We start from the raw sequence: 17059 nt of genomic DNA, 5'->3' as shown, positions 1-17059 counted from the left end.
TCATTGAGTGGACTTTGAAAATCTGGCTTACACGATTTCTCCATATAACCAACGTTAAATTGATAAGAATCAGCAGTCCATATACGTAGTATATCTATATAGTCAATGGCATCGAATGTAAATATGTAAACAGAAGATGATCTGAATTCTGAACCATATCTGAACTGTATACTCAACTGAAAAAATATTTATAAGACACCCAACCAGTGATGCATGGAAACTTACCGCGGTAACTTACCCGAGAACTTACCGGTAAGTTACCGGTAAGTTACCACGACATAAATTACCATAAGTTACCGCGGTAATTTATAAATTTTCAACAGAAATGTTGACAAGGGTAATTTTGGACATTTGCATGTGCTCCTATAGCTGTCTAGATACAACAAGTTACAATTTTTCCATGTGTAAATAAATAGGTAGGTACCAAGGTACAGGGTGGACAGAAATATCGGGTACCCCTAAGAAAGTTTTTCATTAAAAATATAGGTTGGCAACGTGAAATAGATGCATATGATTGGTGAAATGTTATCTCTCCAGTCTAACAACCAATCATGTGCTACCATTATTATCATTCACTGTGACCAACCGATGTATTTAGCAGAAAACTTTTTTAGGGGTACCCGATATTTCTGTCCACCCTGTACATATTACAAAAAAATCTTTAAAAGTTGTGTTTTTTTCTTTTTGAATGCTGTGTCTGTGTGGTTTGAACTTGAACTTGAGAGACAATTGATGTTGAGAAAATTTGATTTCTTTGCCGTACCTATAATTTTGTTCTTGAATTTGGCTGTTTAGGTTTTACTTGTGAGGAGTTCCTGAAAAACTGTGGTTTGAAATTCAAATTTCAGTATCTCACAATCTCACATCATGATTCATGAGTCATGACTGATTTTAGTTTACTTTTTAAATTGAAAAGTTTCCGCATCCACAGCTATGAGCTATCAAATTTTCCTAGGTTTTTTAAAGGAGCGTACACATGATCCAATATATTTGACAAACTCGATTTGTCAAATCAAATTGAATTTAATCAAACATATTCGGTTGTGTGGACGCTCTGATGATGTCTTTCTCGAATTTTTAACGTTTTGTTGATCGGAGACACCATAGACACAACTCTGAAAATAATTCTGAAAATATAAATAATTTCTATTTTCAGAATTGGTGTCATCGATCAACAAAACGTTGAAAATTTGGAAAAAAAACTTAGATTATCAGAGCGTTTACATGATCTAATATATTTGACTTTGCATGCAACCAAATATATGTTGATTATATGTTGATAAATTTTATCAACGATGTCAATTTGACAAACCTGGTTTGTCAAATATATTGGATAGTGTGTACGCTCCTTAAGATGAAAAAATTGCTAAACTAAAAAAGAACTCAAAGAAGTGAAGGAATTCCAGAAATTGAGCAAAATCAAATCAAGCATCATATTTTACTTGTTTTTTTTAAATTCATTTTTATTTTTTCATTTTTAATTTTTAAATGTGAAGGAATTTTCATTTTGAAAAAAATTTGAGAAATCATCAATAATCATTTTTTTTTTTTTTGAAAAGTATTGTTGGGGTGCGTTGTGATTTGTGATTAGGAATTTTTTGAAAAATGAGTGGGAGGGGCAGAATGCAGAAATTTTTATTCTGCCCTAGCCCAAATGAGCAGAATTGGGAAATTGGGAAATCTGCTCAAGTCCCTAGCCATTTCTGTCAGTTGTTGGGAGTTTTGGATGATTTTAAGGTAACCATCATCTCAATTCTGATCTTCTGAACCATTTTGGTGAAACTTTATAAGTTACTTAAATTACCGGTAACTTACCGGTAAGTTACCAGTAAGTTACCCAATTATAAATTACCGGTAACTTAGCATCACTGCACCCAACATCTATCATCTATGATGAAGTAAGAAACAAATGATATTATGTTGATGAATTTATTTCTAGTTAATTAATTATCGCGCGATTACACAATTAATGAATAATGAAGTGTTCTCGGGCTATGATCAACCCAAGAAAGTGAATCGTAGGATCCCACTTCAATCAGATAATTTTTGTGTAAGGAAGGTTCCAGTTCATGCATAAAATTTGCACATGAAGTAGGATCCGGTTCCACTTTAGTGATACATAGGTTCCACTTTGGCCGATGGTCCCAGTTTATATACACTAATGTACCCAGGGTTTTTTTGACAAAAAAACAGCATCCAAGAGTCTAAGACTAATTTAACGAACAGAAATAGTTCTTTATAGTTACCTTTAGAAAGAATTCGAACTTTTAGACGATTTTGACATAAAGGCAGGACTCGTCACACAATTTCAGCGAAAATAAAAATTACACAAGTTTTGGCGGCGGCGTGTTTGATAAAAATCATCACAGCTGATCACACTCGATGGATGGAAGACTGAACTGAACTAGACTGAGACCGGAAGTACCGGAACCGAAACCGAAACCTATGTCCGATACCGATAACAGAAAAAACAAAAAGAATCACATAGGCCAAAAGGCCATCCCAGATTTTGATTCGTTACGCATTCCACGTCCAAAAACAAAACTCGTATCACCGAATGACAGTGTTTACATCCAATCAGTGGTTCATCGTTACAAAAAATACAAAATGCACTCGAACGTGGCTCCGCTTTAATTATTTTGTAAATATCAGTGGAAATCGGAAAAGTTTGAGAAACTTGATGGAGGTGCGTAAAATGCGAAAATTGTGTTTTCTTCATTGCGCGTATATTTAAAGGTACAGTTTAGCCTTTATTTCGTAATTAATATTAATACGCGACTTTATCGTCTTTGTTATAAATTAAAACCAACGCAATGACGAACGCTTGTACGGGTTGAATTGGTCTAATTGGACTGAAATTCTTTCATTATTGAGAATCACTTAACATGGCCGACGATGTTGCGAAAGAAATGCATTTACCAGGTACTTCGGCGTAAGTTTAAATCATACGTTTTCGCGCCGAATTTTTCGCGATATTAGTATATTTTTTTTCATCGAAATAAATTCGCAACTTGCATTCGGTCTCGATGAAACCGAACAGTTGCGCGCTAATTAAGCACGATTTAAATTTCAAACAATTAATGCGCGTATACAATTAAAATACATTCCGTCGCCTCGTCCCGTTGGTATATTTTACGACCCCTTGTTGCTAATCTCTGTGTCTCGACTTTCGCGTTGTTTTGTTTTCATTTATGATTATGAGTATGGGGAAAATGACGACTGCACGATATCGTCGTAAATCGAGTTTGCTCGTAGACCGCAACGTTGTCTGAAGTAGCGATCAGAATCAATCGCCATCGAGTCTTTTTTCTTTCAGTTATTGTTGGATGATCATAAGCTCGGCGAAACGATATGAGGAAACAACGTACGATTCTAGAAACTAAGCACCGACGCCGCCGCCGACGATCGTTTCCGGCGACTGATTCGATTACATTGTACAAACCAAACGATCTTCGTTTCGTACCATAATGCAAATAGCAACGCATAGAGCCGCCGAAACTCAATAGTAGCGAGCAATATTGCAATATTAACCGCTGAATGTGTTTTATACGTTTCGTAGGTGGTCTTTTCGTATAGCCAGCTGCTCATCAAGTTGACCGGTGGCAAAGGCGAATGCGATGCATTGCTTAATCTGCGACGCGGACGTTGCCACCCACAACGGCTACAATATTCTGTACACGGCGCTCGCTCACGGTGGAACGTTACTCAGCCAAAATATCAATAAGGTTTTGCGACGAGACTTGGACGCAGTCAACGCCAGAAGTACAGTAATATGTAACAGGTACGTTAGACGTTATTTCTGCAGCACCAGCACCTGCACTCTTCCAATTTAGTAACATTGTGGCCGCCTTTGGTACTTATGTTTCAGGTGTTACAAACTATTCGACGAATTGAACACGGCCGAGAGTCGATGCGACGATATCAAAAGAGAAATACAGTCGTTCTACTTGAAAACGTGCGAAATATATAACGACGAAACACCGCCGCCGTCCATCGCCAAGGACGCCGCGTGTCAAACCGATAATTTCGAAGAGAACGTCCAACTTTACCAAGCTGAAACTAAACAACCCGATATCAAACTGAAAATAGCCTTAGTTTCTAAACGAAAGAGAGGCCGACCGGTCAAAGCTCAATTGCAAAAAGGAGTCGTTTCCGTAGACAATTCTCAAGTAAGGAATTCCGTATTTGTCGACGTATGGTTTTTGCTTTTCATTACACCGATTCTATTTTCGTTCGGTTTCCCTTCGCGTGCACAGGGCTTTTCCAACGACAATCACGAAAACGGAGCCGGAAGCGATCAAAACGACAAATGTAAACCGAAGAAAGAAAAGGTAGCCAGAAATAGAAACGCGAGTACCGAAAATATCGAAGAACTCGAAGATATAGCGTTAGAAGTACGCAGAACTCGTTCAAAAGGTATGTACGATTGTCATTCATTTTCGCACGTTTCTCTCGTCTGTATTTTCATACGAATGTAACTCGAAACTTTGATCGTACGCAGGTACCGGTAGTAGAAAAAGAACCGTTTCAACGCCTCCGGATACCAGTAAAGATGGTCTAGTGAAGAAAGAACAAGTCGAAGAACGAGAGCAGCTCGTAGAAAACATCGTCACAGCTGCGCCGGAAATGGACGAACAAACGACCGGCGATGATATTTTCAAAACTGAAGAAACCACCGTCATAGAGGAAGGCGAACTTTTCAAACAAGATTATTACAACAACGAGGACGACGACGACGACTTCGAATGGAAAGAAGAACCTCTGGTTGAAATTCACGACGACTCGGTCGATAGCGAAGGTGAGTACCGAACGAATGACGAATTGACGCAATGTGTAAATACGTTGATACACTTCTCTTCTTTTTTTGTATGTTTTAGAAGACATAAAAGAAGAAAACGGCGGCGGAGATCGCACCGAGGAAGGATGGCAAAGCAGCGACAGTAAGAGCGGCAAAAAGAAGCAAAGGAGAAAAAAGAAACGGAAACGAGGCGATCGAAGAGGCGAACGCGCTTTCATGGTCCCAATTCACGAATGCAATCAGTGCGGCAAAAAGTGGCGAACTGTTACGGAGCTCAAGTCGCATATCGCTTCGCACAGCGACGTTAGACCGTTCGTTTGCGAAATTTGCGGACAAGCGTATAAGATGAAAAAAGCGCTAGACATTCACATCGGCATGCACAACGGTATTCATCCGTTCGTGTGTACGTACTGCAATAAATCGTTTACTCAGAAAGTCGGCTTGGAAAAACATCTGCCTATCCATACCGGCGTTACGCGCTTTCAAGTAAGTCTTTGGCCTACTCTTACTCTCCTCGGTTGCTCTTTACCTACATCGACGTGTTCGTATCTATGTTACGCAGTGCGATCTTTGCGGAAAACGTTTCATTCATCAGAAAAGTTTCAATATTCATAAAATGACGCACACCGGCGAGAAGAATATTCACTGTCCGATCTGCAAATTAGCCGTGTTCTCGCAATCTCACTTGAAACGTCACTATCGCGTGCACACCGGCGAACGTCCCTACGGATGTACGATATGCGGTAAAAAATTCGCCGAAAAGTATAATCTCAACGCTCATACGCGTATTCACGATCCGAATTCGGCCGGCGAAGGACGACGACGTTGTCACACGTAAGTACCGAGTTGGGAGTTGGTTTCCATAGGTACTTGTGCCTAGTTCAGATTTTTTCGTTTCAATCGTATATATTTTATATTTCACCTCTCTCCGCAGGTGTCCTATTTGTGGAATGACTTACGATCGCAAACACAAACTATCCGAGCATTTGTCATCGGTCCATGGTATGTGGACCACCGTTGCAGAATTCAAAACCGAGACTAATTACTATAATATGGAGGTGGTAAGTACTCGCGCCTCATCTCTACACACGCTGATGGATTTTTCACATCAAAGGGTATTCCCAGGTAAAATAGGTGAAATTGCCCTATTCCCAGATTTGAAAAATTATCATGGATAATTGTTGGGTACCACCAAAGAAATTTTCGAGCGGAATTTACCCCCCCCCCCCCCCTTCATTAGACAGCATAGTGCGGGAAAAATCGATATCCATGAGTAGTGGGGAGGAAATTCCTGGTACCACTCGGAATTTGTGTAGAGGAAGCATAGGTCCTTCAACATGATTTGTTTCAGAAATTTTCATTGTAGTGGTGGGGGTAAAAATGGTAAAATTGGCAAAAGAAAACTTTGAACCGCCACAGCTCCAGATTGAAGGGTTGGACACGATTCCTACTTTCGCTGTTAATATTATAAAAAAGTCTCAACTTTTGTCGACATTGTCAAAAAAGCACTATTTTTGGCCATGATTGTCTAAAAATACATTTTCTTCTGACGTTATCAAAAAAGTCCTAATATTTTGTAAAGATGAACAAAAAAACCCTCTTGTTAACCAAAATTTCAAAAAAATCCTATTTTTGTCAAAATTATAAAAAAATCTTGACTTTTTGTAGAAATTGTCAAAGAAGTTCCTGTTTTTTTTCCAAACTGTTGAAAAAATCTCATTGCTAGAATAATTGAAGTTTCTTTAAAAAGAATAAATAAATAAAAAATGCCAACTTTTGTCAAATGATACCTTCTTCTGAGGTTATCAAAAAAGTCCCATTATTTTTTGCAGAAATGACCAAAAAACTTTGTTAGCCGCCAAAATTTTGAACACACCTGCTCTTGCCAAAATTATCTTGAGATGTTTTTTGCCAAAATTGTCTGCAAACTACAAAGTTCTGTTTTTGCCTAAATTGTCAAAAAAATCTCGTTCAGGTTCATGTCAAAATTGTAAAGAGGCTACTTTTTTGTCAAAATTATTATAAAAAACTTCCAACTTTTGTTAAAATTGTCAAAAAGAACTCCTGCTTTTTGCCAAAATGTTCAAAAAAGCCTGTTGCCAAAGTTGGCAAAAATTCTTGCTTTTGCCATAATTATCCTAAAAAGCCCTGATTTTTGCTAAATCATTGCCAAAAATTATTTTTTTCCTAGTCATCAAAAAAAAACTGTGTTTTTGCCAAAATAAATAAATTGTTGTTGAAAAAAATTCTGCTTTTAGCCATAATTTTCAAAATTCTTGCTTTTTGCCAAAATTTAAAATTGTCAGCAAGTTCTACTGTTTTGATGATATATTGTAGGCAAAAACCTTTTTTGGACAAGTCATCCGAAAAATTCTATTTAATGCCGAAATGGTCCATAAAATTTTGTTAGCTAAAATAGTCTGAAAGTACAGCTTTTGCAAAAATTGTCAGAAAGTCCTAACATGTGTCAGAATTTGTCTAAAAAGTGCTGCTTTTTCCATTTTTAAAATCAATCTTTGTAATTTTATATTTTCCATCTCAATTTCCTTTTCCATTCATGTTTTCTAGTTCTCTTTAAAAATAGGAAAATTCTGACATGGAAAAAGTATGCAATTATATGTACTTGTAAATGATACACAACGTATATTTTTTTCAGAATATTTAAAATGGGTAAAGAACCTCAAAAATGCTAAAAAAAATTGATTTTTTAAATGATTTGTCCATCTTGATCAGTCAATTTTGGTTGAAATTTTTTTTCCTCTCACTGTGAAGCCAAATTTGGATTAAGTTGATCAATTTTTTACGGTTTGTAATTTCCATCGAAAAATATTCATTGCATAATTTATCATTCGGCTATTTTTGAGATCACTTTTTTTTCATTCACTTTCATGAGACGTTGACCTGATTTTTCTGTACAGAGCTGTGGGACCAAAATGATTCTGAAATCAGAACTGATTAAATCCCGAAACCAAAATTGTTACTTTTCTTGATCCCAAAACCAAGGATCATTTATCATCATTCGTTCAGATTATAATAAAAATCACTTAACGAATTAAGCAAAATATGCATTTAAAACATTAATCTAATTACACCATTGGATTTTTCACATCAAAACCTCCCATTTTTTAAACCCTTGCAGGGCCCATTAGTCAATTTTGGCTTAAAATTGGTTGATGGAAATCCCAAAACTGTAACTGATTCAACCCAAAACCAAAACAATTTTTACAATCCCAAAACGAATCCTGAAACCGAAATAAAAATTTAGAAGAACAAATCCCGAAACCAATCCAATCCCGAAATCGTTTCGGTCTCGCAGCTCTCAGTGTAAGTACCTCGCGGTTTTTGGGACAACAATCTGATTTTGAACTAATCCGTGATCTACATATATAATGAATTTTTAGATGACTTTTTAGTATGTACCATTTTCAATTTTGGGATTTTTTCAAAGTTTTTGAATTTTGGTAAGATTTGTTGAACAATGGACACATGTGTGTGGCACTTTTTGGATTGAAAATTGAAATCGAATTTTATATATTCTGCAATTACTGATTTTGAGTAGGACTTCTTCACAATTTTTGGGTAATTTGTAATTTGCCCATTCTTGGTGACCTTTTTTTGAAAGTTTGACCTGCGATATTTTCATTTTGAAGGATTTTTTTTCATCAAGCATTGTGGAAACGTCTGTTAAAATTGAAAAGAATGTGAGAATTGTAACTGAATTGCTCTGACCTCAGTTTGAATTTTTGGGTATTTTTTTATTCGCCTATTTTACCTGGGAATACCCTTTATCTACTATTTTTGAAAATTTGTGAAAATTAATCTCATTGTACGCATGCTACAGGCGCAGAACCCGCATCATTTACTACAGTTACAAGTTCAACACTCGCCATCGATGCAGAACGCTCCTCAGCATCCGCCTCCGACGCAGCAAACCCATCCTCACCAAGGACCGCCTCAGTCGTCGCAAACTGCGCCTCCACAAGCGTCAGTGCAACAGCCGACTCAACAGCAGCAGCAGCAACAACAACAGCAACAATCGCAGCAGCCACCTCCGCCGCAATTGGCAGCTCCTACTCATCAGCAGCCGTCACATCACCATTTAGCCCACCATCAGCAACAATCAGCTCACCACTTGCAGCAACAGCAACAACAACAGCAGCAGCAGCAACAACAACAACAACAGCAGCAGCAACAACAACAACAGCAGCAGCAACACCATGCTCAAGCGGTCGCGCTCGGTGGCACTCCGCATCACATATTAGTCACGCAACATCAGCTGCAGCAAACGTTGCAGTCGCATCTTTCTCATCATCCTGGTGCGACAGCTGCCGCAGTGACTGCAGCTCCGCCGCCGCTCCAACCCATTTCGTCAGTATTTCAATTGGTCGTTCCTTCGACGCCGGCAGAAGCAGCGGCCGCCGCTGCCGCAGCCGCTCATCATAATCGAATGAACTCGGTTTCCGCTTCTATGCCAGTTCCAACTTTGTAGTGAACGTTGTATTATGTTTTTTTAAACGGCTGAATTATTCTTCTCTTTTTTTCTTTCTTTATTTCTTTTTTTATTCGTGTTTGTATTTATACATTGTATGTAACTTGTACTTTTATTTCAAAATTATTTCATTAAAAACGACGAATTTTAAAAAAATATCTACGGTGGGTTTAGTTTTATTTCTCGCGTACTTGCTACGTGAACGTATATTACTTTCAACATTCCGAATTTCGATTCTCGGTAGGTATTATACATATGTACTAACACTACGTAGAAACCATATAATGTAAGGTAAATACCTGTTGTCAGTTGTGATGCAAAGAGAAACGTAACGTGGCGATTTCGGAATTACATATCAGCTCAACTGAACAGCGACGACGATTGTAAGCCGAGTACTTGATTTCCGTAACTTGTCCAATTCGGCAACAGGTACCTAGCGAAGAGCTCGATGCAACGACAGTCAGCAGGCAGGTATTCTTTCATCACATCTACAAGGAGCAAGATTTTGGATTAATTCATATCAACACAACAACCATAAAACGGAATCGCAACTATCGGGCATACTTACCGACTAACGGAGGCTTGTGCGAATGAACGGCGCTAGGAATGCTGACCAGTATTTTGTTGGGCGGCGGATTTTTACAGGTGACGGATCGACGTTGGCGAGATGCGAAGATGATTCTTTCGAAAGGTTGTTTCTGATTTTGACGAACGGCGGTGGTGGAAAATTCGCAAATCGGTCGAGCGCTTTGAGTAATCTACATAGGAGTTGAAAAAAAAGGCAATCAAGATGAATTTGTCAACTTGGCAAAACGCTTTAAAGCGACGCGTGGCGGAATACCTTAATCCAGTACCAAGTGGCGACGTATTCGACCTTCCATCGCGGAAACACGCAATTGAGCAACGTGTCAATTTGCTGCGTCGAGTTGGTACACCAAACAGCTATCAAACCGCTGGCCGATAAGTATTCGTCAACTGGTAACGTAGCCAAATGATCGGCTTTCATTAAATTATATCTGAAACACGGACAGAGCGATGAAAAGCGGAGCAAAGCCGATATACAGGTACACGTCGAGTACTCACCCTAGAGCCGGATTGGGCGAAGCGTTTTTTCTTCTCACGTGCTTATTCTGCCATGGCGGATCGATCAACATGAAATCGTACAGCGGCTCGTCTCGACTCAGCTTTTCGCTAATTCTGTCGATATCGTAATTGTAGAATCTGCATCGAGGAGGAATCAAGTACGACTCGTTTCGCACGTTCGCCGCAACAGCCTGATCGTTTGAATTACCACCGTCGAAATGCTGGTCGTTGGAAGCGGTCAATCGCGTCAAAGTCGAGTTTGCCACGTTAATGGCTGTTGCATTGTTGCTGCTCGTCGAGTTGCGACATTTGTTTGCGACGAAATAATCCGATTTAGCGGCTAGCAAGTCTCTCACGAAATTTTTGAATACTGTCGACAGAACGACGATCTGCAAAAGAGCCACACAGCGCATTAGCTAACGTACTTAAGTACTCGAGAATTACTAAAACGAACTAAAAATTCAATACGTGCCTCGTTCCATTTGAAGTCGTCGGCGGAGTAATTTCCCAAATTGCGAACGTCTATTTCGCCAATCGGACGAACCACGTCAACTGCCTGACCAGTGGAGGCGGCGGCATCTTTCTGACCGCGTTTCAAAAAAGGCTCATCAATATGAAAGAGACGGTATCTGTGGCAGTCTGGGCACGGTTCTTCAGTTACGACGCCGTCGTAAATTTTACGTAAGAATAACGAGTGACATACCAGCCAGCCGTACTCGTTTGACCAAATTACGCTCATTGTTGAAACGATCTGGGATCTGAAGCAGAATGCGGATTAATATGGTAGCCGAAGTCGCTAGTGATAACTGCTAACGTCGCTCCGACAGTACTAATCGCAAGGAGATCCGAGATGAAATATGCTCATCGCTGTTTTCTGATTCTTCAGCTGAAATTTGGAAGTTATCTCGTTACTGTTTATCGCACAAAGTACGATGTAGATTCGCCTACTTACCACCGCTAAGGTTCTTGACTGTTCGACTACCAGCTACTGAAATCACATCAATCAGTCAATAATACTCGAAATTTGCGAATTGGGAAGGAACTGGGCACCGTATAACATCGTATATCGTATCCTATTCTTTTATATTCGCATGTATACTCTACATACACTTGTATTTGCTGTGTTATCAACGAGACCACACTGAACTGATAACGCTGATGATAACAACAAAAACAACAACTTGCGCAGCGACGCTAAGCGACGCATGCATGATCTAAAAATATGAGACAAAATACACTCGATAACATAAATTTTCGAAGTGTAAATCTAAAGAAAAAAGGCGTCGAGTCCATTTTCTCTTTTGAAGTTTTGAGAGCTAAAAAGCGTCAAGTCCCTGCCGCTATTTTGACAAAATTATTTTCAATTTTTTGGAAGTAAGTACCATTGATTTTTTACGTATACAGATAGTCCATGTAATGGTTTTAAAACGAACAGCCCTTATGCATCCGACCACATTGCCGCGCTACAGTCGCTGCATCCAACAGAACAATCTTCGGATGCAGCATACTTCATATCTAGTGCGAAAGATGGCGTTTTTGAAAAAGTGAATTTGTGTGAGTGTGTGAATGTGTAAAATATTCTCTGTAGTGGTGACTACCGTGTGGTGTTTAGGTGTAGGGAGTAGACAAAAAATGATGTACCTAAATGAATAGACCATTGCGAATACAATGCGTGCCATGGGTAGGAGATGAGGGTGTATAAGTAAATGCAGGGTCGACGATGCTACAGAACATTGTTCTCCAGAGGTGGGAAAAATACAAAAGGCAGAAGATCTCTTTCCTTTTACTGTTATCATCTTACACAGAAATTAGTAACCTAATTTGTAAAACACTTAGGTATGTTAACAATCAAGTCTTGCAAGGGAGATGCAATTCCGACTCAGGAACTGACGAAAAATTTTGTGTAAAAATACCGGCACCAAAAAGGCAAAAATTCCAGGTACGGGAGTGCATTTTTCGATTTTTCGTGAATTTTTGAAAATCAAATGTGGACTGAAAATTAAAAAAATAACAACAAAATTCACCAAATTAACCTAGAAAGCTGAAATTGACCTAATATATTATTTATGACTCGTCGAACCAACTGGAAGCGGCTTCGAGCCGGTTCGAGCAGTTCTGGAGCCTCTAGCAAAGTTTTGAAATTCGAAATTTCTATAAATTCTAACATTATGAAGAAGGAAAGCTGAAAGGCTATAGGTGGATAAGTATGGTGAATTTGCCCCCGAGAGCTTCAGGGTTGATATTTGCATGGAAGGTTGGTACCCTTGAGCACCTTCCGTCACGAAAGTTTCAGACCCCCAGACCCCCCCGTTTTTGAGAAATCCCCCCTTTTCTAAAATTACAATAAATTTTTTTTTCTCAGCCCCATGTGAACCGATTTTTTAAATTTTTTGGTATGTTGTAAACATCCATAAGAGGCATCCCCACAAAAAATTTCAACCCCCTCCCCTCATATTTTCCCCTCAAAATGGCGTTTTTTAGTATTGTTTGCCCGTTTTAGCAATGATCATGATTCGGCACAAAAATGCGAATAGCATTTTTAAATGTATTTTTGACTCCTACAAAACATATATTTTTTTCAAAAAAAAATTTTTGGTGGGCCGTGGTCAAAAATTGAAAAAACCAACAGAGGGGGTTAAAAATGGATTCTGGTGTAAATCATTGTTTTTGGTAAACAAGGTGTCGTTTCCATATGAATCGAACCCCCCGGACACGAATATGACGTCCAATCTTATGCTACCCTCATCCACACCCCTCCAATGCCTCTGCCCCCTTCTCAATTTTTACTACATCAAAAGTTGAGCTATTTTTGTAATGTTGGTATTGTTTCCATATGGATCGAACCCCACGAACACGAATATGACGTCCAATTTTACGCTACCCGCATCCACACCCCTCCAGTGCCTTAGCCCCCACCTCAATTCCAACTATATTAAATATTGAGCTATTTTCATAATGTTGGTATCGTTTCCATAAGAATCGAACCCTCCGAACACGAATATGAATTCCAATTTTTTGCTACCCTCATCCACATCCCTCCCCAGTGCGTCTGCCCCCAACTCAATTTTCACTATATTGAAAGTTCAGGTATTTTCATAATGTTGGTGTCGGTTCTATATGAGTCGAACACCCCGAACACGAATATGAAGTCCAATTTTATGCTACTCTCATCCACACCCCTCGAGTGTCTCTGCCCCAACTCAATTTTCACTATATATTGAAAGTTCAGATATTTTCAAAATGTTGGTGTCGTTTCCATATGAATCTAACACCCCGAATACGAATATGAAGTCCAATTTTATGCTAACCTCAACCACAACCCTATACAGTGCCTCCGCCCCCACCTAAACCATAAATGTTTTCACCAACTCTGATCAATCTTCTACAAATAATTACTCGGGTTGTTATTACTTTTAAAAGTATGTTTCGCGAAGCTTGAAAACTCGTAAAACAATGACCATCGCAAGGTTCAAACTTTAACATTCAAGTTTCGAGGTTTCCATTCGTGCCAAAATGACACCCTGCATTATGAAAATAGGTTTAGCATTTCAAATAATAAAAATTGTCGAGCTGGCTGTAGCCTGAAAGGCGATGGATGAGATTAGAGCTAAATTGGACTTCATATTCGTGTTCGGGGTGTTCAACTCATATAGAACCGACACCAACATTATGAAAATATCTAAACTTTCAATATAGTGAAAATTGAGTTGGGGGCAGACGTACTGGGGAGGGATGTGGATGAGGGTAGCAAAAAATTGGACGTCATATTCGTGTTCGTGGGGTTCGATCCATATGGAAACAATACCAACATTACGAAAATAGCTCAACTTTTAATACTCGTATAGTAAAAATTGAGAAGGGGGCAGAGGCGCTGTAGGGGTGTTGATGAGGGTAGCATAAAATTGGACGTCATATTCGTGTTCAGGGGGTTCGATTCATTTGGAAACGACACCAATATTACGAAAATAGCTCAACTTTCGATATAGTAAAAATTGAGAAGGGGCAGAGGCATTGGAGGGGTGTGGATGAGGGTAGCATAAGATTGGACGTCATATTCGTGTTCGGGGGGTTCGATTCATATGAAAACGACACCTTGTTTACCAAAAACAATGATTTACACCAGAATCCATTTTTAACCCCCTCTGTTGGTTTTTTCAATTTTTGACCACGGCCCACCAAAAATTTTTTTTTGAAAAAAATATATGTTTTGTAGGAGTCAAAAATACATTTAAAAATGCTATTCGCATTTTTGTGCCGAATCATGATCATTGCTAAAACGGGCAAACAATACTAAAAAACGCCATTTTGAGGGGAAAATATGAGGGGAGGGGGTTGAAATTTTTTGTGGGGATGCCTCTTATGGATGTTTACAACATACCAAAAAATTTAAAAAATCGGTTCACATGGGGCTGAGAAAAAAAAATTTATTGTAATTTTAGAAAAGGGGGGATTTCTCAAAAACGGGGGGGTCTGGGGGTCTGAAACTTTCGTGACGGAAGGTGCTCAAGGGTACCAACCTTCCATGCAAATATCAACCCTGAAGCTCTCGGGGGCAAATTCACCATACTTATCCACCTATAGCCTTTACATTATACCGTAATTGTATGTAAATTGGTGGGTGGAATGGTGGTGCTGTGCTTTTGAACAGTTTTGAAGGCTCCAGCACTCCAGCAGCATTTTGGAAATTCGAATTTTCCAAATTTTCAATTAGGTTACATATAAAAGTGCTGAACAAAAAATAGATGGTATTGATTACTGGATTTTCCAAAAGTCGCTGGAGCCTCCAGAATCAGAGACAAAACTACCGTGGGGAGAGGTGAGGGAGGGCCACTACCCACTCAAAAACTAGTCAAAAAGTCGACAATTTTTCAAAAATTGATCACAATTATTTCTTTCAAAACCGGCGAATTTTACGTTTGGGTAAAATATTCCGAAAAAATTGAAGAATTATTGACTACAAAAATCGGTAAATCTTTTAATTTCGACAACTGCGGTTAATTTTTCCAAAAAAATTTGAAAAATTCTCTATAAAAATCCGCAAATTTCATGATTTTGACGAAGTTTTGCAAAAATTTTGAAAAATTGTCCAAATGTTGAGAAGAAAGTTCAAGAATTGGCTGATTTTTTTTTTTAACTTCAAATGTTGTAGTCGGCAAATTCATGAATTTAAACATCTGAATTTGATAATATGATAATTAAAGAAAATTCAATAGGTTGGAAATTTTGCTGAAGTAGGTAGAGATGTTGAAATTACGTAAATTTTTAAAAGCTTCTACCTCTACTTCACAAGAAAATGAAGTTTTTGGATAAAAAACATTGTTTTTTACTTATCAAAATACACATTTACAGAAGCCTTCGCCCTCGCTTCGCTCGGGCATCTTCGATTTTGTTTTTCAAATTTGAATTAAAAGAAAACTAGTCATCATTTTGAATTTTAAAATTTTGAAGTGAAAAAAATGTACGCGAATTTCAGCTTTCCATCTTCATATTCTGAAGTTTAGTTATAATATAATATGCATTATGCAATTTCTAGTTTTTCAAAGATTTGTTGGAAACTCCAGTAACTCCTTTAAAAAGTTCAAAACTGTTTCTAATCGATTAGGCAGGCCATACGATTAGGGTATAGGCACTGGTACCTTAAATTTCAGCTTTCTCGGGTAATTTAATTTCTTCTATTTTGATCGAGCCCTTTAATTTTCAAAAATTCATCAAAAATTGAAAAATGCATTTCATCCCTTGAAATTTTGAGTGGTGGTGTGGTATATTTTGGAATGCTTCTTCAATGTAGCTTTAACGGGTTCAAAATTACGTTCTTCCAGTTATGGATACATCCCTTGTTAGTGTTAATCCTTCAATTTCAACTTCTCAAACTTTTTTCTTGAACTAGTGTGACCCAAAGTTGGTTATGGTTATTTCACGATGAAATAAAAAAATCCAATAGCATTCATCCCTCCTCCCCACGCCTGCTATTTTTCACTTCTCCAAAAAGACGACTGCGGTGACATTTAGGCAAAAAATTTAAAAATTTACATCAAAAATCAAATTGTATGATTTTGATGAAGTTTTGCCAAAATTTTGAAAAATTGTCAAATGTTGAGAAGAAAGTTTAAAAAATTGACCTAATTTTTGAAAAAAAATTGTCAAATGTTGAAGTTGACAAATTTATGAATTTAATTGAAATTTCTAAAAATCGATAATTAAATTAACAAGTATTGAATTTTGAGAAAATGAAGTTTTGAATAGAAAACATTGTTTTTTAATTCTCAATATACGAATTTTCGAAAGTATTCGCCCTCGCTTCGTTCTGGCCCATTCGTTTTTCCTTTTCAAATAAATTTTTAAAAGAAACATTCATTCACGGTCTAAAATCGTGAAGGAACAACGTAATATCCTCAAACAATAAATATCGTTTTTCTATTCTGAAAATACGAATTTTCGATACTTATAGCATTGCTTGTTTGCTTTTTTTCTCTTTTGAAATTTCTGAAAAAAAAACATTTCATTCACATTCTAATTTTGAAGCCAAAAAATTTCTCACATAGTTACCTATATCGCTTTTTACTTTCTGAAACACGAATTTTTGAAAGCCTATGTCTTCACTTTGCTCAGGTAGGTACCTACTCCTATATTTATATCTCTTTTCCAAAATAAAAGGCCAAAAATTAAAAAAAAGTGTAAACTGAACAGAC

General features: G+C 37.9%; 2 protein-coding genes across 8 annotated transcripts in view; one reads left to right on the top strand and one right to left on the bottom strand.

The window, feature by feature from the left end:
• The window catches only part of Mettl4 (Methyltransferase like 4), a 40267-nt gene extending 28543 nt beyond the window's left edge, over positions 1-11724 (bottom strand). For 2 of the 5 annotated variants that reach the window (XM_065370133.1, XM_065370132.1), the window contains exons 1-6: positions 11323-11724; positions 10843-11256; positions 10371-10759; positions 10129-10303; positions 9856-10045; positions 9587-9775 (exon numbers count right to left, since the gene is read on the bottom strand). In XM_065370133.1, coding sequence (XP_065226205.1) covers positions 9648-9775; positions 9856-10045; positions 10129-10303; positions 10371-10759; positions 10843-11109 — 1149 coding nt within the window. In that variant the 5' untranslated portion in view covers positions 11110-11256; positions 11323-11724 and the 3' untranslated portion in view covers positions 9587-9647. Of the gene's footprint in view, positions 1-2246; positions 2444-9586; positions 9776-9855; positions 10046-10128; positions 10304-10370; positions 10760-10842; positions 11257-11322 lie in introns of those variants that run through there. The other 3 variants (XM_065370134.1, XM_065370131.1, XM_065370130.1) reach the window with 3 other exon arrangements.
• Positions 2577-9445, top strand: LOC135849635 (zinc finger and BTB domain-containing protein 24-like). Of its 3 annotated transcripts, none has more exons than XM_065370126.1 (9): positions 2577-2736; positions 3560-3781; positions 3869-4169; positions 4257-4416; positions 4502-4798; positions 4878-5284; positions 5361-5632; positions 5733-5859; positions 8640-9445. In XM_065370126.1, exons 2-9 carry the CDS (start codon positions 3618-3620, stop codon positions 9285-9287), a joined length of 2376 nt encoding a protein of 791 aa, XP_065226198.1. In that variant the 5' UTR covers positions 2577-2736; positions 3560-3617; the 3' UTR covers positions 9288-9445. The 3 variants fall into 3 exon arrangements, with proteins under 3 accessions (XP_065226198.1, XP_065226200.1, XP_065226201.1); XM_065370128.1 differs by having other exon boundaries at positions 2579-2922; XM_065370129.1 differs by having other exon boundaries at positions 2579-2932.
• Positions 11725-17059: the final 5335 nt, after the last annotated feature.

The sequence above is a fragment of the Planococcus citri genome, chromosome 1, assembly GCF_950023065.1.
Source record: "Planococcus citri chromosome 1, ihPlaCitr1.1, whole genome shotgun sequence".
In the NCBI taxonomy this organism is placed as follows: domain Eukaryota; kingdom Metazoa; phylum Arthropoda; class Insecta; order Hemiptera; family Pseudococcidae; genus Planococcus; species Planococcus citri.
This window is presented reverse-complemented; position numbering and strand designations above follow the sequence as displayed.

What these genes read in the sequence shown, in the direction of transcription:
- LOC135849635 (XM_065370126.1), top strand. Translation starts at nt 3,618, where the DNA reads ATGCATTGCTTAATCTGCGACGCGGACGTTGCCACCCACAACGGCTAC. An exon ending in CGACTCGGTCGATAGCGAAG is followed by an intron (nt 4,799 to 4,877) that starts GTGAGTACCGAA and finishes TGTATGTTTTAG; the next exon opens with AAGACATAAAAGAAGAAAAC. An exon ending in ATTACTATAATATGGAGGTG is followed by an intron (nt 5,860 to 8,639) that starts GTAAGTACTCGC and finishes CGCATGCTACAG; the next exon opens with GCGCAGAACCCGCATCATTT.